The sequence below is a fragment of the Microcaecilia unicolor genome, chromosome 2 (genome assembly GCF_901765095.1).
Source record: "Microcaecilia unicolor chromosome 2, aMicUni1.1, whole genome shotgun sequence".
In the NCBI taxonomy this organism is placed as follows: domain Eukaryota; kingdom Metazoa; phylum Chordata; class Amphibia; order Gymnophiona; family Siphonopidae; genus Microcaecilia; species Microcaecilia unicolor.
Window position 1 is genome coordinate 606,434,835 of NC_044032.1, and position 26,080 is coordinate 606,460,914.

General features: G+C 42.8%; 1 protein-coding gene across 1 annotated transcript in view; it reads right to left on the reverse strand.

Annotated features, from left to right (window-relative positions):
• The window catches only part of GRIA2 (glutamate ionotropic receptor AMPA type subunit 2), a 235,329-nt gene that overhangs the window by 30,334 nt on the left and 178,915 nt on the right, over positions 1-26,080 (reverse strand). Inside the window, exons 10-11 of the mRNA XM_030192684.1 lie at positions 20,613-20,819; positions 14,712-15,082 (exon numbers count right to left, since the gene is read on the reverse strand). Coding sequence (XP_030048544.1) covers positions 14,712-15,082; positions 20,613-20,819 — 578 coding nt within the window. The remainder of the gene's footprint in view (positions 1-14,711; positions 15,083-20,612; positions 20,820-26,080) is intronic.

Genomic DNA, 26,080 nt, shown 5'->3' on the forward strand with positions numbered 1-26,080 from the left:
TTCCGTGTGGAAATCGAAGCACATTCCATAACAATGCGCATAACTTAATTGATTAACTAGCTCATCGTTGCTGTCCATTGGATGTTAACAAGCAATTTTCAGCACTAATTGGCAATTATTTTTTATTTATTTGTTGCATTTGTATCCCACATTTTCCCACCTATTTGCAGGCTCAATGTGGCTTACAGTGTAGTGTTATGGCTTTTGCCATTCCAGATTAGAAGATTACATTTGGTGTTACATAGAGAACATGGATGACATAATAAAATTAAGCAAACAGATATAAGAAGAAAACAGTTCCGAATATAGGTAAAGTGGAGATGCGTTACATTTACAATTATTGGACGTTGTGGTATGCCTTGTTGAAGAGGTAGGTCTTCAGAGATATACGACGACTTCACTTTTATTATTATTATTATGATTTACACTCACAACTTGCCAAGTGTATTAGGTAATGTGGTGTGCCTAAATTGCACAGTTGAAAAGGGGGTGTGGTTATGGGCGAGGAATGGGCATTTCAAAAACTTACGTGCGTTATTATAGAATACACCTGCCCTGCACCTAATGTAGGCGTCAGGATTTATGCTCAGTAAAATATGGCCTAAATGAATGTGACCAAATACATTCACGTGGAGAGGCACTTGAGATACTCAATATACCATGCAGAAATTTAAGCCTATTCTATAAAATTTAGGTGCACTTTACAGAATATGCCTAGGCATATTTTTTTTTTCCACACGGATTTTTCAGGCGCCATATATAGAATCTAGCCCCTAACGCATAAAGGGCCCATTTTACAAAGCAGAGGTAAGCCCAATGCAGGCTTACCACTCGCTAAAAAGGAAATACCACTGGGCTACCGCAGCAGCCCGGTGGTAGTTCCCCCCACCCCCCCACACGCTGTCAAATCCATCGCTACAAAAATATATGGATGGCGGTAAGTTCTCCCCCTGAAATGGCCGCGCAGCAAGTGCTTCACTTGCCACATGGTTATTTCTTTAAAAAAGGAAAGACCTATCTTTTACCTGCTGCAGTAAAATGGGGCCTCGGCGCACATGAAAAACATGCGCTGAAGCCAGCACAGGCCCCCTTTTGCTGCAGATTGGTAAAAGGGTCCCTATAAGAATTAGGTGTCTAGATTTAGGCAGTTAGCTGCCAGACTCACAGTATTCAGTAACGCACACTCTAAAATAGAATGCCCATTACCCACCTGCCCCCTTCACATCACCAAAACAACAAGTCCAAAGAACGAAAGTCCCAAAGTCATACAGTTGCTGCTCTTTTGTGGAAGGTTTTGTGTCCTTCTTTTGTTTTTTTTGTTTTTTTTGCTCAGCCAGCTATAGAATAGCATCTAAGTGCACTTTCAGGCTTATTTTCGAAGAGAAGGGCGCCCATCTTTCAACACAAATCGGGAGATGGGCGTCCTTCTCTCAGGGTCGCCCAAATCGGCATAATCAAAAGCCGATTTTGGGCATCCCGAACTGCTTCCCATCGCGGGGATGACCAAAGTTCCCGGGGGCGTGCCGGAGGGGTAGCAAAGGCGGGACTGGGGTGTGCCTAACAGATGGGCGTCCTTGAGCGATAATGGAAAAAAAGAAGGGCATTTCTGACGAGCACTTGGGCGACTTTACTTGGCCCATTTTTTCTTACGACCAAGCCTCAAAAAGGTCCCCGAACTGACCAGATGACCACCGGAGGGAATCGGGGATGACCTCCCCTGACTCCCCCAGTGGTCACTAACCACCTCCCACCCAAAAAAACCCCCTTTTTTGCCAGCCTGAACTGTCATACTCAGGTCCATCGCAGCAGTACGGGGGGGGGGGGTATGTGTGTGTCAGCGGAGGCATAGCGAAGGCGTGGACGTCCTTCTTTCAAACATTTTGGACCTCCTGAACTGCCCCCCCCCCCACATACACACACACACAGGGACGGCCAAATTTCAAGGGAGTGGAGTGGAGGAGTGGCCTAGTGGTTAAAACACTGGTCTTACAATCCAGAGGTGGCTGGTTCTAATCTCACTGCTGCTACTTGTGATCCAAAATCCAAATAAATAAAGGGGTGTCAAAGGCATGAACATCCTTCTCACAGAAACATCCACATTTTGGACATCCTCAACTGCCATCGCAGGGATGGAGGCATAGCAAAGGACATCCTTCACCCATACTCTAAAAAAAAAAAAAAAAAAAGATGTCCCTGACGAGCACTTGGATGTTTTCACCTGGACTTGTACTTTTCTAAGGTTGTAAATGGCAATTTATTTAAGGTTGTAGACGGCTATTATACACGCAGCTTGTCTGCATGTATGAAGCCGTCTTTGGCATGTGCAGAGCAGCCACACATAATGCTTGGCTGCTCTGCACTGGCTTCCCCTCCTTAGGAAGGAAATCGTATGCAAATGAGCTAACTGTGAGCAGCTTATTTCCATGCAATTTCCTTCATGCATGCTCGTTCCTTTCCGAATCACTAAGGGATCGGTAAAGGAAAGGCTTTTCCATTCAGTTAGTGCATCAGTTAGTCCACTGCAGTGCCCCCTAGGGTGCTCGGTTGGTGTCCTGTTTTGATAATACGGGTTTTCCCGCCCCTTCACGGGGACGTCCTGCGAGAACGCCATCAGGAAAACTTGGGCGCCCCGTTCGATTATGCCCCTTTTTGGTACCTAACTACCACCCCCCCCCCCCCTCAGTTTTGACATTAATTACCATTAATTCTGCTTGAGTGCCATAAAGTTTGGTGCCTAATTGGTGTGTAATTTTTGGTGTACTATATAGAACAACCCTCAAATTGCATAGGGGTTGATTTAATAAGATTTTGGCAAGTGCAGGGCATTGTAATACAGTTTGTGCCACTGACATGTCACTTTTGGCTGCAGGTAGCCACTGGCACTGATAGAAAATTACCTGCAAGGTTGCACCATGTGTCTGATGTGCTAGACAAGGTCATTCCTCCCCTTCCCCAACACAACTTACAGTGCAGCCAGATTTATTAAAAGATTGTTACTCATGTCCACCAATGTAATCTTTTGACCCTTATTGCTGAAGTGAAACATAAGGACCCCAAAATAAAATAATTTGTCACTGTCACTAGTTAAATACAAAAAAAAAGTTATTGAGAAGATTAATATCCATGGTACTGCTGTTTTAGGGCAGAAGTCTTTAAATAGGTTGCTTTGTACTTTCAACCTACAGCATGCACTTTTAACAAAGGATCAGTCATACAACACCTTGTCTTACAAGTTTCCTTAAGAAATGAGCTGCAGCTCCACACTTACTCTCTTGCAATTAGATAGATACATTCTGACCAAGGTACAACCAGCCCCAAGGCACATGCTACAGCTGTACACATAACATTGCACTGACACATACCAGTAAATGATACAGCAGTGATGGATAGCTTGTCTGAAATGTAGTTATCTGAGCATGAGCTGATCAACATCCCAGGGAGTATAGATCAAACAGAAACCGCCCACCCAGCGACCCTCCCCCCCCCCTTTGAAGTAAGACGCAGAAACCAAACATTCAGCCTGTTAATAAGTTCAGTGGCTTGCAGGAGTATGAGTCTAGTAGCCAGATAAGACCTCAAAATAATGGTATTGCAACTCAATAATAATGGTATCAATTGATGTCTGAAAACAAGGCTCCCGAGGCCCTCAAAAACTGAAACCAATTAAGATTTTGTAACAAACCTAAAGCGAGAATATAAGGATAAATGGGGCCTATCAAATGGAGGGTGGTGAAATATGTTAGATAAATATGTCAGAGTGAGAGAGAGAGAAAAAAACAATATTTTCTGGGGGTGGAACAAACCATTCTTTAGTTAGTATACACTATCTATCTTATTAGATTAGACTCTTTCCCCTGGATTCTATATTGCTCACTCAAAGTTAGGCACTCAATTTTGGGCATGGATCACAGCTCCACGCACAAAGGGGGCCCTTTTACTAAAGGTTTGGCCTGCGGCAATGAGCTTGCCATGCGCCAATCCGGTACTACCACAGGAGCCCAGTGGTAGTTCCCACCAACAGCACATGCCATTTCTGGTGCTATAAAAATATTTTCTATTTTTGTAGTGCTGTGTTAGCACTTGAGCCCTTACCGCTACCTCAAGGGATGGCGGTAAGTGCTCCCCACTGAAATGGTCACACGGCAAGCAGTTCACTTACCAAGCGAGGGTAAAGATTTTAAAACAACATCAACACGACACTTCCAAGACACCATGGAGGCGAGTAATAGATAACAAATCTTTATTAAAAAAAGTGTTTAAAAAACTCAAAAGACTCAACATGGAGCTGTGTTTTGGTGAAAAACGCCTGCTTCAGGAATCTGTTTGTTGTGTAAGCCAATGAATGGGGCAACATAAGCGAGGAAGTCAAATCAAGCCTTTAAAAAGACTAGTGATAAGTGAATGCACCAAGCATAAGCTTAAAATGACAATAGAGACTGTGAGAAGAGTCAACCGTGGTAGTGCTGAGCAAAAAATGCTGAGTTCGTAGCGGATTTAGTTTCTCCACTTTTTGTTGTTTTTTTTTTGTCACTTACCACATGGCTATTTCTCTTTTTTAAAAAAAGCCCGGCATTTTACCTGCTGTGGTATGGAGGGGGTGGGGGGTGGGGAGCTCAGCATGCATCAAAACACACACTGACACTAGCGCAGGCCCCCTTTTACCACATCTTAGTAAAAGAGCCCCTAAGTAATTAGCTAGATTGGCACTATCAATCAATCAATAATTGTTGTTAAATTGGTAGTAACTAGAAATTATGTGCACAGATGCCCATTGCCTTATTCTACACCTAAATTTCATAGCATGCAACCCAAAGAGGTGCGGACATGAGAGGGGCATAGGCAGATCAGGGGCACTCCCAGAATTTAGTCGCGGTGTTATAGAATACCTGCATAAATGCGCCTAACTGCCATTAATTGGGCACAAACATTTACACCAAACTTTAGCAGATATAAATGCTTATGCACAAAGCTAAGCATGAACCCCTGGATTCCATATATCGTGACTTAAGTAGGTGAAGAGGGTTACGTGGGGTCGTTGGGGTAGGCCTTTTTGAAGAGGTTGGTTTTTAGTGATTTCCTGGAGTTCTAGTGGTTTTGGATTGTTTTCACAGCTTTTGGGAGCCCATTCCATAGTTGTGCGCTTATGTAGGAGAAGCCGGCTGCGTAAGTTGTTTTGTATTTCAGTCCTTTGCAATTTGGGTAGTGTAGGTTTAGGTAGGATCTTAACGATCTGACTTTGTTTCTTATTGGTAAGTCTATAAGGTCTGTCATGTACCCTGGGACTACGCCGTACATGATTTTGTGAACTAAGGTGCAGATTTTGAAGATGATCCGTTCTTTGATTGGGAGCCAATGCAATTTTTCTCAGAGGGGTTTGGCACTTTTGAAGCGTGTTTTGCTGAATATCAGCCTGGCTGCTGTATTTTGGGTGGTCTGGAATCTAGCCTGAAATGCACATTATGCTAGTATTCTATAAAGATGATAAATCTATTTAAATGGGCTCAATTGTAATACATGTGGGGACACATATATTCAAGACAGATCCACCTCCCAGTTAATCTAATCTTCTTAAGTACCCTCCATATAAGTATACATCATCCCATATAATCAATCAAATAATCCACTCATGGGAAAAGCTTATGGACCTTCAAAGACAGCATACTTTTTCAATTGTCATCAGTCCCAGCATACATAATTTTTCTTTTTTCTATATCAAAACACATGTTCATCTAAAATTAGTAAGTGATTTAGGAAGTATAGGGGTCCTTTTGCTAAGAGGCATAGGCAGCTATGTGCGCAACGCATGTCAGTTTTGAGTTACCGCCCGGCTACCACGTGGCCCTTGCAGTAATTTTATTTTTGACATGTGTCTGATAGGCATGCCAGAAAATATTTTTATTTTCTGACGCACAGGTGGTAATCAGATGGTAATCGGCATTTTATGCGCGTAGACCATTACCACCCGGTTACCGCATGAGACCTTACCGCTAGGTCAATGGCTGGTGGTAAGGTCTCAGACCCAAAATAGATGCATGGCAATTTTCATTTTGACGCATGTCCATTTTCAGCAAATGTTTTTAAAAAAAAGGCATTTCTTATAGGTGCGCTGAAAAATGATTCTGCGCATGCTCACAACACATGTCTACACTACCACAGGCCATTTTTCAGCGTGCCTTTGTAAAAGGGCCCCTCAAACTTTTAGCTGTATTTATATATATATATATATATATATATATACATACACACTAGTAAAAAAGGCCCGTCTCTGACACAAATGAAACGGGCGCTAGCAAGGTTTTCCTCGGAGTGTGTATGTTTGAGAGAGTGTATGTGAGAGTGACTGTGTGTGAGAGAGAGAGTGAATGTGTGAGTGTGTGTGAGAGAGAGTGAGTCTGGGTGCGAGTGTGTTTGTGTGAGAGAGTGTGTGTGTGAGAATGAGAGTGTGTGGAAGTGCGTATGTGAGACACAGTGTGTGTGAGAGAGAGAGTGTGTGTTTCACACAGATACAGTGTGTGCGAGAGAGAGAGTGTGTGTGAGACACAGACTCTCTGTGAGACTGAGTGTATGAGACCAAGAAAGTGTGTGAGTGACTGTGTGACACATAGAGAGTGAATGTGATACAGTGTGAGACACAGAGTGTGTGAGAGTGAGAGTGAGAGAGAGAAAGACATTGACTGTGAAAGAGAGTGTGTATGAGAGAGAGAGAGAGTGTGTGTGTGACAGAGATACCCCCCCCCCCCTCTGGTGTCAGCCCCCCCCCCCCCTCTCTCTCTCTGGTGTCTGAGCGTTACTGTGCAGGATGCTGAGCTCTGGCTGTGCTTCAAGGAACTGACCAATCTTATTTAATAGAATGCACCTCCAACATTCTGAAACCGAGAAACCTCGTGTGGTTGGTCACTTCTGCTTGTGACGAACCCGGAAGTACATGATGTCAATTCAGGAGATGGATACAGAGAGCAGGAATGTCTCAGCCATGCAGTCAGCTGCAGAATGTTGGAGGTGCGTTTTATTATATAGGATATATATATATATATATATATATATATATATATATATATATATATATATATATATATAAAGAGAGAGAGAGAGAGAGAGAGAGAGAGTTTTTTCACCAAACAACGGAAACAACAATCAGGGAACTTAGCTTCTCAAACGGACTCACTGCCTATGAATGGATTATGTGATTGAGATTGACTGGGAGGTGGATCTCTCTTGAGTATTCTATAAAGGCCATGCAGTGCAAAGCGTCTTTTACAGAATACTAATTTAGCACAGTACCTAACTTTGGGCATCATTTGTTGAATCTAGCCCTTTATGACATAAAATAGACTTACAGCACTATCCAAAATAGATAAATATGCATACATAACTGGAGAAAAGCCTTAATGGATATAGCAATGTCTGCTTAAATATTTAACATGGACTGTACATACATAAGGCTTGTGTCCTAGTCTGTATTTATGGGAAAATTTTTGACGAATCAAGCCCTCAACACTAATAAGTCTTAAATTTAAGTGACTGATAAGTAGCTATGTTTGCATTTCAATATGCTTTCTTTTATTTATGGTGTGTTTTTTTAAAATCCATTAAGTGTCAATTTTGAGTCATTAAGGGGTCCTTTTAGTAAGGTACGCTGAAAAATGGCATGTGGTAGTGTAGGTGTGGGTTTTGGGTGCGCGCCAATCCATTTTTCAGAGCACCTGTCAATAAGGTCTTTTTACAATTTTTGCCGAAAATGGATGTGCGGCAAAATCAAAATTGTCGCGCATCCATTTTGGGTCTGCGACCTTACTGCCAACCATTGACCTAGCGGTAAAGTCTCATACAGTAACTGGGTGGTAATGACCTGCGCACATCAGATACGTGCGACCGAAATAAAAATTATTTTTCAGCCACGCGTATCGGACGCGCACCAAAAATGAAATTACCACAAGAGCCATGCGGTAGCTGGGCGGTAACTCCATTTTGGCATGTGTTGGGCATACTTAGACGCTTACGTGGCTTAGTAAAAGGGCCCCCTAAGACAATAACACATAAAGGCTATGAGCAAAAGTATATTTTGCTTTCAAGATGTCCTAACTTCTAAAAACCTATTGGGTGACAGTTAATCAATCTCTTTATTAGAATAAGGAAATAACACACAGATGCAGACTTGTGCTTCTTTATATTAGCTTGTGTCTCTTTTCTGGCTCAGGGGCCTAGTTACTAAAATGTGGTAAGTTTTTGTAGTTGCCCTGCACTAATTGCCCAGAATTAATGGGTAGTTCCCAATATCTTCCCATACAATTAACACAGAAGAAATATTCGTACTGTGCACTAATTGTATTGCAGTTAGCTACACCTATTCAGATGGTATTAACTGTCATATTAACAATTTGGGCTAGATTCTATATACGGCACCTAAAAAATCAGCACTGAATGTCAGACTTGTGAGTTGTTGTACCAAGTAGAGCGCTGCTGAGCCCGGTACTCGGGCCAGGTTCTGCTTGGCGGCTGAACAACCCTGGGTTTCACCTGTGCTGACCGCTGTTCCCCAGAGGTTGAGCCCCTAGGTGTGGGCGGGCTGCAGGACTTACGGGACGGAGCTGGAAGCGGGGTGATGAATGTATCGGCCAGGCAGGCAGCAGGTCAAGAGAGTCATCCAGGTAGAAGCGGCAGTCAGTAGGCAGGCAGCAGGTAAGAGAGTAATCCAGGTACAGGCGAAAGTCAGTAGGCAGGCGGCAAGCAAGAGAGTAATCCAGATGCAGGCGAAAGTCAGTAGGCAGGCGGCAGGCAAGAGAGTAATCCAGATGCAGGCAAACGTCAGTAGGCAGGCGGCAGGCAGAGGGGTAATCCAGGTAAGGCAAAGTCAGCAACGAGGGACCAGTAGATAAGAAGCAGACTACAGAGTTAGAAACACCTACCAAAGTAGAAGCCGAAGCATGGAGTCCAGAGAGAGCTCAGCTGATAAAGTGCTGGCGTCTGACATCAGCAGGGAGAAGGGGCACAGCCATAGGACAAGAGTAGGGGAAGGAGGAACCGGAAAAGCAATAGGAGAGAAGCAAGAGAAGCCAGGCAGAGGAAGAGCAGACCCAGGTGGGTGGAAGCAAAGCAATCAAGGAGCCTGGAAGCCAGGCAGAGAGAGAGCAGAAACAGGTGCATGGAAGCAAAGCAATTAAGGAGCCTGCAACCACCGCTCTCTGAACAAACCCAGAGAGGACTACACACACATGGCTCAGGCAGTGCCAGTCAAGTGTGCGTGTTGACGGGACCCCACGCAGCTCGAGGACGCCGCTTGCGTTGAGGTAGGGGACCCCCTCTGCCTAGGTCTGGATTTCAGTGGGTAGCAGTCATGGAAAACGCAAATCAGGTCAGGAGGGTGGACATTAGCAGCGGGCTGCCAGGAATTGTCCTCCAGGCCAAAATTTTTCCAGGATAGCAGATAAAATAGCCATCCTCTCTGACGCTTGGAGTCTAGAATCTCCTTTACCTCAAATTCAGGGTCAGGCTCGGAATCAGGAACGATCTTCTTGGGTTCTGGATGCCATCTGGAAGTAAAAAATGGTTTAAGCAAGGCTACATGGAAGGCGTTGTGAACCTTGAGGTTAGCTGGTAACTGGAGACAGTAAGTGACTGCCCCCGCCCGAGATTGTACTGGAAATGGCCCTATGAATCGGGGAGCAAACTTGAAGGAGGGTAGGCGAAGCCTCAAGTATTTGGTGCTGAGCCAGACCTTCTGTCCTGGTTGAAAAACTGGCACAGTTTGTCTTTTTCAATCCGCGAAGAGCTTGTACTTAGCTGAGGCTTGCTGAAGATGTTGCTGGACCTTGGCCCAGATATCCTGAATATTAGTGAGAGTCCGGTGGAGCAGAGGCGAGGCTTGTGTCTGAGGGATTGGAAGCGGCAGATGAGGATGGCATCCATACACTGTAAAAAATGGCAAGGTATGAGAGGCAGTATTAAAACTGTTGTTATAGGCGAATTCTGCCCAGGGGAGCAATGCAGACCAGTCATCCTGTCGACTGTTAGTGTACATCCGTAGGAAGGCCTTGAGAGTTTGATTGACCCGTTCCACAAGGCCATTGGTCTGTGGGTGGTAGGTAGACGAAAAGTGAATGGTAATCTTGAAGGTAGAGCACAGGGCTCTCCAGAACCTTGAAGTGAACTGAGAGCCCCGATCACTAATGATCCGCAGAGGGAGACCATGTAAGGGAAAATGTGTTGGATAAAGGCCGTGGCAAGGGTGGCAGCAGAAGGAAGGGCCTTCATGGGGATAAAATGGGCCATCCGGGAAAATCGGTCCACCACTACCCAAATGACTGTGTGCCCTTGGGATTCAGGGAGTTCACTAACAAAATCCATAGATATTTCCTGCCATGGGAGTTGCGGAACTAGCTGTAGGAGTCCCCACGGTTTGCCAGGAGGGAACTTGTTCCAGGCGCAAATGGGACAAGTAGAAACAAAATGTAAGATATCTTGAGCCATGCAAGGCCACCAATAATACTGAGATATTAAATGAAAAGTCTTACGGAAACCAGGGTGACCCGCAAAAGTGGAGGAGTGTCCCCATTTGAGGACTTTCTTCCTGGATTGAGGTGGCACGGAAGTTCTTGTACATTTGGGCAAGACCAAGGTTGTGGAGGCAATGCAGGCTGGATTGAGCATGGGGTAACGGGTTCTTCAGAAGGGTTTAAGGCCCTGAATAGGGCATCAGCTTGCATATTTTTCTCGGCCAGTCGGAACAACAGGCAGAAGTTAAAATGGGCAAAGAATAAAGACCAGCGTGCCTGCCGTGGGTTCAACCTTTTGGCTTCCTGAAGGTATAGGAGATTCTTGTGATCTGTGATTACCGTGATGGGGTGCAAAGCACCTTCCAGGAGGTAGCACCATTCTTGAAAAGCCAAGTTAAGGGCCAACAGTTCCCGGTCTCTGAAGGTATAATTTTGTTCAGCTGGAGAAAATGTTTTAGAGAAGAAAAAACAGGGGTGACGTTTGCCAGACTCTGAGGCATGAGAAAGAAGAGCCCCTGCCCCGAAAGGAAGAGGCATCAACCTCCATAACGAATGGTCTTTTAACATCAGGACTTCGGAGTACTGGAGTGGACAGAAAAGCTTGTTTAAGGATGGTGAAGGCGTCTAGGGCTTCCGGTGTCCAGTTCGTCACATCTGCCCCCTTCCTGGTCAATGTGGTGAGAGGGGCAGTGATGATGGAATATCGATGGATGAGCTGCCGGTAGTAGTTAGCAAAGCCCAAACATCGTTGCAAGGCCCTGAGACACTGGGGCATGGGCCAATCTTGGATGGCTCGGAGTTTAGCGGGTCCATTTCGAGGCAGGCGGCAGGCAGAGGGGTAATCCAGGTACAGGCAATGTCAGCAACCAGGGACCAGTAGATAAGAAGCAGACTACAGAGTTAGAAACACCTACCAAAGTAGAAGCCGAAGCATGGAGTCCAGAGAGAGCTCAGCTGATAAAGTGCTGGCATCTGACATCAGCAGGGAGAAGGGGCACAGCCATACAGGGGAAGGAGAAACTGGAAGAGCAATAGGAGAGAAGCAAGGGAAGCCAGGCAGAGGAAGAGCAGACCCAGGTGGGTGGAAGCAAAGCAATTAAGGAGCCTGCAACCACCACTCTCTGAACAAACCCAGAGAGGACTACACACACATGGCTCAGGCAGTGCCAGTCAAGTGTGCATGTCGACGGGACCCCGCACAGCCTGAGGATGCCACTTGCGTTGAAGTAGGGGACATGACTCTGAAAAAACCCCACTTAAGCAGTATTCTATTAGCCACACCTAAAGTTTGGCGAAGGTTATAGAATTAACGCTTAGGTGGAGAGGTCACACGTAAATTTAGTCACTGCCATTTGCTCCAATGTAAACATGGTACAAATGCCTGCACCTAAATTTACATGTGGAACACCCATATTTTGTAATTATGTGCGTAACTCAAAACACGCAGCACTGTCCAATTACCGCCGGGTACACACTGGCGCTACAAAAATTGAAATACTTTTGCAGCATTAGAAATGGCACGTGTTGGGGGAGGGAATTATCAGCCCAGCAGTAGTTCCCTTTTATCGAGCAGTAAGCCTACATTGGGCTTACCGCCGCTTCGTAAAAGGGCCCTAGGAGTCTTTTTACTTTTGCACTCGTCATGCTTTAACTTCAAAAATTAATGTGTTGCAAGTGCAAAGGCTATGCAATAACTGTTGGGGTGTGGCCAGCATGTCCTCTGTAATTACTACACAAAAAGTTCTTTACCCACATATTTCCTCAAATTCTATATAGCACAACTTATGTTGTACACGCAAATACAGTCATATTCTGTATTTGCGCCTGCAACTTAAATTAGTTAACAAGCCAATCAGCAGTGATAATTGCTAATTAACTAGCAGTTTTTAACACTAATGGGCATTAATTAGAATTTACGTGCAGAATTGTCCTAGCGAATTCTAAAACATGGTGCATGTAAATTCTAAGTCACATAATTGAAAAGTGCACAAGGCCTGTGGAATGGGCGAGTTATAGGCGCTTCTAAAATCTATGCGCGTTGTTATAGAATACACCTGAACTGTGCCTAATTTAGGTGTCAGGATTTACACCCAAGTTTTACTTGGCGTAACTGCCTGCGACTAAATTTAGTCGTGCTGACCAGCACTCTGCATATTCTATATACCGCGTAGAAATGTAAGCAAATTTTTTTTGCGCCAATTTTTTAGGTGTGATATATAGAATCTAGTTCATTATGAATATCTGCAAGTAGCATAAATTCACTTATCAAAAGGTAACTACTGTACACTAATTGGAATGCAGTCCACATTCATTTTCCACCCAGAACCTGCCCAGTAACCGTCCCCTAACAGGGTATGTAGTTAGCACGCAAATTAGAGTGCACTGTAATGCCAACACAGTAACAGTTATCACACTCATGTACTAAATTAACTTGAACTACATGTTAACTGCTTAACATACTTAGGGGTCCTTTTACTAAGGTGTGCTAAAAATGGCCTGTGGTAGTGTAGGCGCGTGTTTTGGGCCCACGCATATCCATTTTTCAGCGCACTTTTTTATTTTTGCCAAAAATAGATGTGCAGCAAAATCAAAATTGTTGTGCATCCATTTTGGGTCTCAGACCTTACCGCCAGCCATTGACCTAGCGGTAAAGTCTCACGCGGTAACCAGGCGGTAATGACCTACCTATGTCAAATGCCACTTTATGCGTGTCCGATGCGCGTAGCTGAAAATAATTATTTTTCAGACTCATGTATTAGATGCGCACAAGAGCCATGTGGTAGCCGGTTGGTAACTTCATTTTTCCACGCATTGGGCGCACATAGACACGCGACTTAGTAAAAGGGCCCCTTAGTAAAAGTACCCCTTAGTGATTCCAGTCCATAATTGCTGTTATCCATAACCTAAACCATAGTATTCCTTTTTTGTTAATTACAATTTTTAGTTTAAATATTTGTAATATTTATAGTAGTGGATAATATTCTAAGTTTTTTTATATATACATTCACAAGGCTCCTTCTTAGGGCACCTATAAACAAATTCTTAATAAATCCTTCCTTTACAATGGTGGAGGAGGTGCTGAATAGCTACAGAAGCAGAATATGAACCACGGAAGCTAGGGTTCAAATCCCACTTCATCTACTGACACTCTTAGGGGCAGAGTTATCTATTTGAGGTACTGTTATGACATGTTATTTTACCACTAACTCATGCTATTTCAGTAGAGGTCCCATTTTTTTGCAATTAGACCTAGTTACTAATAATTCAGGTTAACAGTAAAATAGCATGTCTTAACAGTAGCCTACATTGATAATTACACCCATTAGTGGCCTTCAGCAAATCACTTCACCTCTCATTGCCTAAGGTACAACTTTGATTTTAAGTTCATTTGGGCAGCAAAATAACTTGTATAGATGAATGTAACTTGTCTTGATCTCAGATTTGGGCAAGTAGTAAATCTAAAATGAGAACCAAACTTGCGTAATCCTTGCTATAAGAAATATGATCACTTGGGTATTAGAAAAAGAAGCTGACAGAATTATAGAAACACTTGAGATACATTAATTAAAAAAATATTTCATCTTTCACCACTATACAGTCAGAGAAAAACCAGTATAATTGCTGCATACATTTTTAATGAAATGGACCCTTAGTTCCACTGAGAATAGTACCCTGTTGACTCCTGCAATGTAATATTGACTGACTGTATGGCTTTCAAGAGTAATTTCTTTTAAGAACTTTTCACATGCAGTTCCCGTGAGAGGAAAAAGAATGTGTTACGTGGGTGGAATGGAATGTGAAGTGTTTTTGCAGGGACGCCTTTGCTTTTGGAGCTCGATGGCAATTTGATACCCTTTTTTCCCATTACAGTCGATGTAAACCAGATGGACCATTGACTGTTCAATGGGAATATGCAGCAAAAACACGGTACCCCTCCAAGAAGGCATGAAATGATGAGAACCTTATGCATTTTGCAGCCTCTACATGGTGTATATACTTTCACCGTGGAAACATATGGTTGATGTTAGGCAAGTATCAATCAAATATTTAACCACCCTACCTCTTTCTCGCAATTGGTTTCTCTTTTATGGTGAATGCAACAGTTTGGGGGACTGGGGAACATCTGCAACTGGATTCTTCTTGAATGTGAATATATATGCACCATGACATCCATCTGAGACCAAAAATGCACAAAGCTGAAACGGGCGAGTAACCAACCTTGGCGAAATATCGCATCCTTGCTGCATAAAGGCACCAAGGGAAAACCAGAGACTATTAAATATCCCAAATTCATTAGTTGATTCGTTACTTTGCGTTTCTCTTCCGTCTTCAAAATCCTCAGTGTGCCACTCGTATGGACTAAATCTGCTGACCAGGAATAAAACTACACTGACCCCAATGTAAGCAAATACTATGCACATCCAGATCTCATAAGCTAAGGGATCGAGAAATGAGAATACTCCTGGCTTGGACTTCTGTGGCTTCTTGATCATGATAGATATCCCAAGACTCATAAAGGGCTTCGAGAAGTCAATCACCTCTTCTCTCACCAATGTTATAGTTAATGGAGCGATAGCAATATCGGCTTTCTGAAAGGAAAACAAAGCAACATGATAAAAAGTGACAGAAGTAGATAGTAAAGCTTTTTGGTAGAACAGTTTTTGTGAATCACCAATTAGCAATGGGGTTTTTATGGACGTTTATCTTGTAATACCAATGTATTACAAAGACAAACTGATTATTATGAGGTGTTATGGCAAATACAGTCCTCTTCATTGTTCTCAAAAAACATATCAAAGTAGACAAGCTTACCAAATCAGAGATTAAGGGAAGACATTATAACATGGGTTACTGTTAAGATGTGTTATTTTACTGTTAACCCATCTCATTGTATAAAATGGGAAAATAGCAGAAATTAGTGGGAAAATAACTCATATTAATAGTAGCCTACGTTGATAACTATGCCCCTGGGGGCACATTTTCATAGTGGCAGATATGCAGATAATTTTCTATCTCATAATTTGTAGTTAATTTTTAAGAATACCCAGGTAGTTTTTTTTTTCCACATTTTCTTAAACTTATGTGCGTGCAAAAGTACCTTGGACTTTGCACCTACAATATTAGTGGATGGGTTATGCATGAGAATGTATGCCCATATATTTGTAAATTATACACATATGGGGTGAATTCTATATATGGCACTGAAAAAAGCACTATTCTATAAGCTGTTCTTAAAGTTAGGCATGGTTTATAGAATAGCGCTTATGCCTAGGACTTGTGCCTAACTTTAGGTGCAGCCATTTGCACCAGCTGAAATGTAGTGGAAATGTATCTGCCTATATTGAGTGTATAGCCCCCATATTCTATAACAAAGAACATAAATGCTAGGAACACCCCTTTCCACCCATGACCCTCCCATTTCCGCGCACTTTTTTTTTAAACTCGCAAGTAAAATTTAGGCACGGATCCCATGATTAAATTTATACATGTAAGTAGTATAAATGTAATGCACTAATTAGATTTAATTGGATGTAAGTTCAAATTAAATCTAATTAGTGTCAATAATTGTTTGTTAAAAAGCCAATTATTGGCACTAATTAGCTTGTTATTCAATTAAATTGTGCATGCAAATTGGGCACACACTCAAATTTACGCATGCAATTTTTGGAGACTTTTATAGAATTAGAGGGATAGCTTACATTCCTGATTTAAACACACCCATTGGAATGCCTATTTTTTCACAGGTAAAAACTGTTATAAAAATACATATATATATTTTATATGTGTAGTTGTTTGCAGAATTTTTACATACCATCTTCCTGGTCAATGAACATTCAAAGCAGTTTCTTGATAAAATAATTATGATACATAAATAAAATAGAAATTCGACATAAAAACTCACAATTATAAAATCAGCCCAAGTAACTAATCACATTATTAAACATTATTAAACCTTCTTACTTCCTGAACTCCACCAAACTACTTACCCAAAGAACAGAAAAACTCAAATTAGTTTTGTGAACAATCTAGACTGAAGTATTGACCCACTAGGCAGGGTTAACATTGAGGGGCCCTTTTACAGAGTGGTGGTAAGCCCAATGTGGGCTACTGCGCACTCTTCCAGGACTACCGCTGGCCCGATGTGGCCGCCGGTGGTAATCCCACCCCGAGCGCATGCCATTTCTGGAGGAAAAAGAAAACCCCTGGAAATGGCTTGCACTGCGATAACCTGGCAGTAATCGTGCATCGCCACGCACTGCCCTGTTACCGCCTGGTTAGCTGAATGGCCATGCGGTAAGAGTTCTCTTACTGCCTAACCATGTGTGCTAGGGGTTATTTTACCCGCTGTGGTAAAAAGGGCACTGGCATGTGGGAAATACAGCCCCCGCCGCTAGCACAGGGCCCTTTTTTCCCACAGCTTGGTAAAAGGACCCCTTAAATAACCACGGTAACGGAATTCAAACATGCGTGGGATAAGCATAAAGGAATCCTGTGCCGAAGGAATGGATCCTCAGGAGCTTAGTCAAGATCGTGAGGCGGGGCTGGAGGTTGGGAGACGGGGATAGGGCTGGGCAGACTTATACGGTCTGTGCCAGAGCCGGTGGTTGGGAGGTGGGGCTGGTGGTTGGGAGGCGGGGATAGTGCGGGGCAGACTTATACGGTCTGTGCCCTGAAGAGCATAGGTACAAATCAAAGTAGGGTATACACAAAAAGCAGCAAATATGAGTTATCTTGTTGGGCAGACTGGATGGACCGTGCAGGTCTTTTTCTGCCGTCATCTACTATGTTACTATGTTACTATGTTACATATAAATCTCTAAGTTATATGGGTAGATTCTTGAAAGTCCACTTTAAAAAAACATCAAAATATCAGGTTTTCCTGTTGGTTGAAAATTTTTAATTGCTTCTGATTAATATGCAGATCAATATTCAACCAGCAGCAGACCACACTGGCTAACGTAGACACTGTTATTCAGTGTTAGGCCATCCAGGCACTAAAAGCCAATATGCAGGTCATTGACTGCACCCAGAAGTTATGCAGGCACAGTCAATATTGAGTGTCCTATTTACACAGCTAACAAAACAAGGAAGGATTCCCTACAAAAGAGATGCTGTCCAAAGTAGTAGGGAAGGAGCATAGGACAACCAATCCAGGCAGGACCACAAGGATGAATTAATAGAAGTTTTATTGCCAAAAGACCAGGTACAGTAGACTCAACACAGTCCCCTGTTTCGGCAACGATATATGCCTGCTTCAGGAGTCAGAGTATCTGTACCAATTATGGATGTGCATTCAGCTGTGAAGTTATGGCACAGAGCCACTGTTTGCCAGACCAGCAAAACCAAATGTCTGTGAACAATGCCCAAATTACCGCATTCGGTTTTGCTGGTCTGGCAAAAAGTCTGAGGATCACGAAACACAGGACAGCTTGGTTTCACGTCATCATCCTAAATGTTACAGAATTCTTAAGTAACGCTGTTTTCACAAAACAATAGCTCAGTGTTTCCCAATCTTTCTATGCCCCAGAAATGTACATTGTCAAATACGTTGTATGACAAACCAATCTCCACATAGCAGGTTGTGTGCAGAGCAGTGGCGTAGCCAAGGGTGGGCCCGGGTGGGCCCAGGCCCATCCACTTTGGGTTCAGGCCCACCCAATAGCAGCACATCTCTAATGTGGCTGGCAGGGATTCCCAAGCCCCACCAGCCGAAAACTCCCAACTGTCCCTCCTGCATACCTTTTAAATAGCAGATCTTTGCCTGCTACAAGCAGCGACTGAGACATACTGTTCGCACTGGCCCTGCAGCCTTCCCTCTGATGTATTCCCACCTATGCGGAAACAGGAAGTTGCATAAGAAGGAAGGCTATGGGTTCAACATGTGCAGTGTGTATTAGTTGCTGCTCCTTGCCAGTGAAAATCTGCTATTTAAAAGGAATGCAGGGTAGGGGGATGTTTGAGAGACCATATGGCATGCAGGCAAGAGAGAGAGAGACCAAATTACTTGTGGGACAAGGCGGAGTTCATCTGTCCACCCATCTTGGGCCCAGGCTCACCCAAAATTGGGTGTCTGGCTACGCCCCTGGTGCAGAGGAAAACATTCCTATAGCAAAAAGAAAAGCTAAGTATTCACAGAAAGCCCTATCAGGGGCTGCAAGAACTCAAAGCAAGCAGCTCAGGAGAAAGCAGAGAAGGATAGAAATGATTAGTAGTAGTAGATGCTATGTGCAGTTCCCCAAATTCTATATAGCGCGCCTAGCGTTCCACGCTGAAATCCAGGTGTATCGTACAACAGCACACATAACTTAATTGGCTTAATAAGCCAGTCAGCATGGTTAACAGTGCTTAACAAGCAATAATGAGCACTGATTGGCAATAATTGGAATTTCTACGCACAAATCGCTAACTATATTCTGTAATGCACTGCGCATAAATTTTAATGTGTGCAGGCAACAAGGGGGTGTGGTTATGGGCGGGGAAATGGGCTTTTCGTGGTCATTCTGAAATTTACGCGCACTGTTATAGAATATGGTCCTGTGCGCCTAAATCTACACGCCGGGATTTAAACCACATTTTCATTGGTGGAACCGGAGGCGCATAGTTTTAGGCACTAGGATATCAACTAAACGTATTCTATAGACCGTGCCTAAACTTAGGCACCGCTTATAGAATATGCTTAGGCAGAAATCATTTCCACGTGAATTTTTCAGGTGTGATATATAGAATCTGGCCCAGTGTGCCTATCTGTGCCCTACATGCACCTGGTACAGTGGTTGGAAAGCACTAGGATAGATCCATCAACTCACCAATAAAGGAATAAAATAAAAGATATGAAATAGGTTACAAGATGTTGACATTTTAACATTCACACTCCCTTTCATTTACGTCAAGCCATTGCTAGATAAATGCATACCTCATTTAGGGCCCCTTTTACTAATGTGATAGGATTTGCAGTTCATGTAGTTTAATACAAAATTTTCCTGTACATTAGCTGCAAATCTAATGTGGCCATTATTAATATTTTGTTTCCATTTTTATTTTGCATGTTGTGTGCTAATGCTGTCCTTAGTGCGCGGTATCTACCTAGAGTTAACGAGGGACCACTTACCGCCTGCTTTTTAGGAGGTGCTAAGTGCTCCCCCACATAACTCTGTGGGGCCCTTTTACTAAGTCGCGTAAGCATGTACGTGCGCCCAATGTGCACCAAAATGGAGTTACCACCTGACTACCATGTGGCTCTTGCGATAATTTTATTTTTGGCACACGTCCGATACGCGCGTCTGAACAATATTTTTTTTTATTTTTGGGTGCGTGTAATGGACGAGTGCCAACATGTAGGTCATTACTGCCCAGTTACCGTGTGAGTCTTTACCGCTAGGTCACAATGGCTGGTGGTAAGGTCTCAGACCCAAAATGGACGCGCGGCAATTTTCAATTTGCTGCATGTCCATTTTCGGCAAAAAAGGGCCTTTTTTACAGGCGCGCTAAAAATGGATCAGCACGCGCCCAAAACCCACGCCTACTCTACCGCAAGCCATTTTTCAGCACGCCTTTGTGAAAGGACCCCTAAGTATAACATGCTAGCTGGCTAATATGTCCACACCCACTCTCTGCCCATACCATGTCCCAAAAATATTTTTGAAAATTCATTATTATGTGGAAATAGAGTAAATACCGCAAAATGCTTTAACATGTATGTGCAGTAACTTGTTTTCACAGTAAAAAGGCCCTGAGAACTGCCTTTACACATAAGGAAACAAATCCTTGAAGAACAATGACAAACAAACTAGCCCCTCCCCCTTGCCTACGTAGCAAAAGTTTCCGCAGCACTGATCTTTAACCATCAATATTCTCCTCGTGAATGTCAGTTCTGCCTCTGTTTCCAATGAACTAAGGGGTCCTTTTAAAAGGTGAATTAGCGTTTTTAGCAAGCTCTAAAAATAAGCATGATCTAAACGCTAGAGACACCTATATATTCTTATGGGCATCTATAGTGTTTCGCATGTGCTAAAAACGCTAGCAAGACTTTGTAAAAAACCCTCTAAATTCCCAGATGTGAGCAAACTGCAAGATCTTCCCATTCCATGTGATTTGTTAATATCAAAGAAAGGCACTTACCCCATAGACTAGTTCTCCAACCATTCCATTCCAAATTTTTGTTTCTGCATCCCTGGCCCCATACTTCCCATCGCCAACAATTGTCAACTTGTATTTAAATCCACAGTGCTTGGCTATTTCCGTAGCTAAATCTACACAGTACCCTTCATAACGTTCATTCCCTTCCAGCTGATCTGCATTTTTCTTAAACATAACATATGGTGCTTCCTATAAAGAAAAATTGTATTTGTGAATTAATAAAAAGTTACACACCTACGGTAGCGTAAGTAGATCAGTATATAAGTTGTTTCCCTTTATAGAGGAAATAAATGGCAGAATGAGTTAGGCAGTTTCGCATCAACAGCATGTGACAATGAGTAAAAAAGGAAATAGAGTGTTAGGAATTATTAAGAAAGGAATGGAGAACAAAACTGAGCATATTATAATGCCTTTGTATCCCTCCAGGGTACGACTACAACCAGGGGTGTGCTGGTAAATTTTTAACAACAGGCTCTTTCTCCAGAGGTAGCCAGCTCTGCAGTTGGAAGGGCCAGGGGTGGCCGGGTGGGGGTGGGGGTGGGGGGGGAGCAACACTTGCCTCTCTCTCCTCCCTTCCTTCGTGCGGGCATCACTCCCAACATCTTTCTCTGAGCAGCATGCTGAAACTTCTCTCACATGCTCGAGAAGTCCCAGCCTGCTGCTGAGAGCTGGAAACAAGGAGCTGGGAGCAGCAGCAGTCTATTTACTTGGCTGGCAGGGCTCAGCATCCCCACCAGCAAAGTAAAAGAGAATTCAGCAGGGGTCCCAAGCCCACATTTTGGGAGCCAGTTGTTAAAGTAGCCATGAAGGGCCCTACTTTAACAACCGGCTCCCAAAATTCTTAAAAACTTAACAACCGGCTCTTGCGAGCCTGTGAGAGCCTGCTCCAGCACACCACTGACTACAACTCAAATATTGTGTGGAATTCTACTCACCACAGCTCGAAAAAAAAAAGATATAGTGGAAATATATTCCCATGACCAAATGCCTTGGAGTTGTTCGTTTTTGAGATTATATGTGCTGAAGCCAGTATGTGGACCCTGCCACCACACTGGTTCACCCAAAACAATAGCAAACGCTATTGAAAACAATAGCAAAAAGATGATTAGAAATAAGGGACTGCCTATGCGTGGTCCATCTGTAAACAGTCTAAAACTGTTCCAGTTGGATGGTTAGTGCTGTAAAAGGTGGAGGACAAAATATTGTGTTATTTTTTCTACTTATTTGACAGCTTTTTTAATTTATTTGAAAGATTCCCATATGTAAATATAAATATCATGAAATAGCAGTTGAATATCACTAAAACAGTTTTAACATTATTGTAGCTGGAGAAACAGCAGTTATAAACTCTGTATTTTGTGCTCATTTTTCTACACTGTTTTATACAATACAGATGGCCACATTTCAGTGAGGATATCCTGTTTCTTGATGGGTTAATCTTAACTGTTGTTGTAATCTGCCTTGGGAAGCCTGGTGTTACAAAAATGGAATATACCGAAATTAAATGGAAGTAAAATTAAACTTCTTTCATTGGGGCACATGGAATCACATCTGCATCTGTTTTGTAGAAGTTTAAATTTTCGATGCACAAATGGATTATCCTGTTTTGAACATGTTTCAGGGACAAGTGATTTTATAAGTCAGTCAAAATAAAAATAAATATTTTGTTTCATGCAGATCTCCCTGACTGTAGTTTTGATGAGGAGCTGGGGGCGGTGGGGAAGGGGGGGGGGGGGTGCCATGTCATCCTTTGCCTCGGGCAGCAGATTGCCTTGGGCCGCCCCTGTACATAATTTGACAAATCTCTGCAAGACTCACAATGTGGGCTTGAAAAATTATTCAGGAATTGAAAATACTGCTGTCCACCAATGTAAGATGGAATTTAAAGCAGACTCAAAACTGAGTGTTGGAGGCTGGAGGTCCCCCTAATAAGGAAAGTAGGACTCTGGCAGTCAGGGATGGGTTTCATGAGTTGGGGAGAGTCTGTGGTCCTTGGGGTTGGCTGATGTTTGGGAAGGGAGAGAATGGCAGAATTTTGGGGTGAATGCTATAAACGGCACCTAAAATAATTGATGCTGAAAAAAAAATGCTTAAGTGCTATTCTATATGACATGCCTAAAGTTTGGCGCGGTTTATAGAATAATGCTTAAATGGAGAGATTTGCCTAAATTTAGGCACTATTATTTGCACCAATGAAAATGTAGTGCAAATACCTTCATCTAAATTTATGCGTGGAGCACCCACATTCTATAATTTATTTATTTATAGCATGTATATCCCACATTTTCCCACCTACGGGCAGGCTCAATGTGGCTTACATCAGTCTGAAAGACATACATCAAACAGGCAATAAACAATCAAGTACATTGAAGTTGAGGAAGTTAGTGGGTAATTACAGAGGAGAAGAGAAGGAGAAGGGAATAGGGCTCAATATGTCGTTATTATAGCTACAATTCAGGAGTTATGGATACAAGGAGGGACTATGTCGTAAGATTTTCCAAATAAATTTGTCTTAAGAGATTTTCTAAAAGTCAGATGATCAGGAGTAGTTTTTACAGATTTAAGTAATCCATTCCACAAATGTGCGCTAATATAGGGAAAGGTGAATGCATAAGTGGTTTTATATTTGAGGCCACAGCATACTGGGTAATAGAGATTTAAGTACGAACGAGATGATTTGTGAGAATTCCTTTGTGGCAAGTTGATAAGGGTGTCCATATAAGCTGGAGCTTCACCATAGAGGATTTTATGCACCAGGGTGCAAACCTTAAAACCTTAATTACTCGCATTACTCTGTTTCTCTGTTTATTACCCTCCTCTCACCTACCAACACCCATCCTGTTAGAATATCAATGAAATGCTTTGATGTCCCCATACATACCCCCACCCTCCCACTCTGTCAGTCTGTCAAAGTAATGCTTTGATGTTTCTCTTATATATACTATCTGCTAACACATTTGCTTATTTCCGATCTGACAAAGAAGGGCAACCTTCGAAAGCTAATCAAGAAATGTATTAAGTTATGTCCAATAAAAAAGGTATCATCTTATTTTCTTTTCCATGTTTTATTTTGTTTGATTTCTATTGATAACCTTTAAGAGTGGACTAACACGGCTACCACACCTCTCTACTCGCATAACTCAAAAACATTCCCCCAATCCACCTCGAAATGCCCATGCCCCTCCCATTTCCTTGCCCCCTTTTTCAGGCCACATATAAATTTTAGGCGCAAATCCCGCACTTAAATTTACACACATCAGTCCCAATTAAATCTAATTAGTGCCAATTGCTTGTTAAAAAAAACCCTATTAAATTGCATGTGCAAATTGGGGGGGGTGTCTAAATTTGCACATGCAATTTTTGGTGGCTTTTATAGAATCAAGGGATATATTACCAATCCCATCAATACTCATGCTTAGTTATCATAGGTAGCATATATGTCTTACAGGCATTGCTGAAACTGTTAAACTGGTATTTACTAATGACTTAACCTCCGTAAATAAATATTCGGGTCACTATTGGAGAGGCTTCTACCCTGTTAAATAGAGATTATCGGGTCCTCAGCTAATATTCAGTGGTATTAAAGTGCCACTGAATATTAGCATAGACTGCTGTGGTACTACCTGTTTAGTGCTGGGGCTGTCCAGGGGCGGAGTCTGGGCTGACTCGGAAGTTATCTGGGCACCATCGATATTCAGTAGTGAGGCCCAAATATGATTGATGTCTACAAAATCCTAAGTGGTGTAGAACCAGTAGAAGTGAATCGAATTTTACTCTTTCAAAAGACTAGGGGTGTCAATGAAGTAACATGGAAATACTTTCAAAACAAATAGGAGGAATTCTTTTTTTCTCAACGAATATTTAAGCTCTGAAACTCATTGCAGGAGGATGGGGTAACAGCGGTTAGTGTATCTGGGTTTTAAAAAGGTTTGGACAAATTCCTAGAGGAAAGGTCCATAGTCTGTTATTGAGATGGGCTTGGGTGAAGCCACTGATTGCCCTGGGATTGATACTATGGAATGTTGCTACTATTTGGGTTCCTACCAGGTACTTGTGATCTGGATTGGCCACTGTTTGGAAAACAGGATACTGGGCTAGATGGCCCATTGGTCTGACCAAGTATGGCTATTCTTATGTTCTTATGTCTTCAGCAGGCCCCAGACGTTTTGAATATTCAGCTCTGCTAGCCAGATATAGCTGGTACTGAATAATAGATTTGAAATCTGCCTGCAGCAGTTAGTATTTCAAAAAACACTGACCACAGTGGGCTAAATGTCAACCCAATTGTGTTAGCAATGTGTTTGTAACACATGTCAATTCACCTCTTTCCAAACGGAGCTGAGGCACTGCCAATTTTAATACAGGAGGCCCGGTGGCGGACGGAGCCGAGGGCAGGCAGGTGAGACTGGGGACTGCAGTGCTGGCAGCCTGACCCCAGCACCAGGCCCCCCTTGGAGGCCCAGGGAATTTTGTCCCCCCCCCCCCCCCCCCTCGGCAGCCCCCTGCAATTTGTAAGACCAGCTAGGGTAGGAGTGATTTATTAAAGAATGAAGAAAGGCACAGAAGGGAAACCTCACATTTAACTACTGAGGTACTAACAAATAAACATCGCTAGTCCCTTACTATTTTTTAAGTTGGATGTTGGACTGTCAGTGTATGAATAAGTAGTGAGTCACAATTTTTTCGTAACACCAAAAACAATGTTAGGCATTGAATGTTTAATGTTATAGTGATGATCATTGCAGCAAAAGGTGGACTGGTGTAGAGCTGCTTAAAGAGAAGGCTACCTCTTGTATTCTGTGTTGAGTGATTTTGTGGGAATAAACACTGGTCATATGAAGGTATTATTTTTCGTTGACTTTGTGTGGATGACAGTGGGGCTAGGCAAGGGGCCAGGGGGGACCCCACTGAACTGGTCTGCACAGGGCCCCGCAATTGCTAAGACCAGCCTGTTCCAAATTGCCTTCTGTCACTCTTTGTTTTTCTTAGACTCATTTTGGAAGTTGTCGTTCAAACAGCAAGGGCTGTATGGTACCTGCAGAAGGAACTCAGGGCTTTTGATGGTCTGGATTTAACCATTATTTTGGGGAAACTTGAAGAGGGGACAAAGTCTCAATACATACAAATTTATTAATTTCCCTCTTGAGAATCATGGAGACTGGGCATCAATATTACTTTTTGCAATAAAGAGGGTCTGCTCGTAAATCAAATGACTATGTTTTTTTAATGTCTTCAAATTAGAGGTTCCACAGGATTGGAGAAGAGCGGATGTGATCCCTCTTCAAAGTGGGAACAGGAAAGAAGTGGAAAACTACAGGCCAACAAGCCTCATGTCAGTGCTAAGAAAAAATAAAGGAATCAGTGCTTAAGGAAAATCCTGCCAAATGAATCTGATTAATTTCTTTGACTGGGAGACCAAATAACTAGATAAAGGATATGCGCTAGATGTA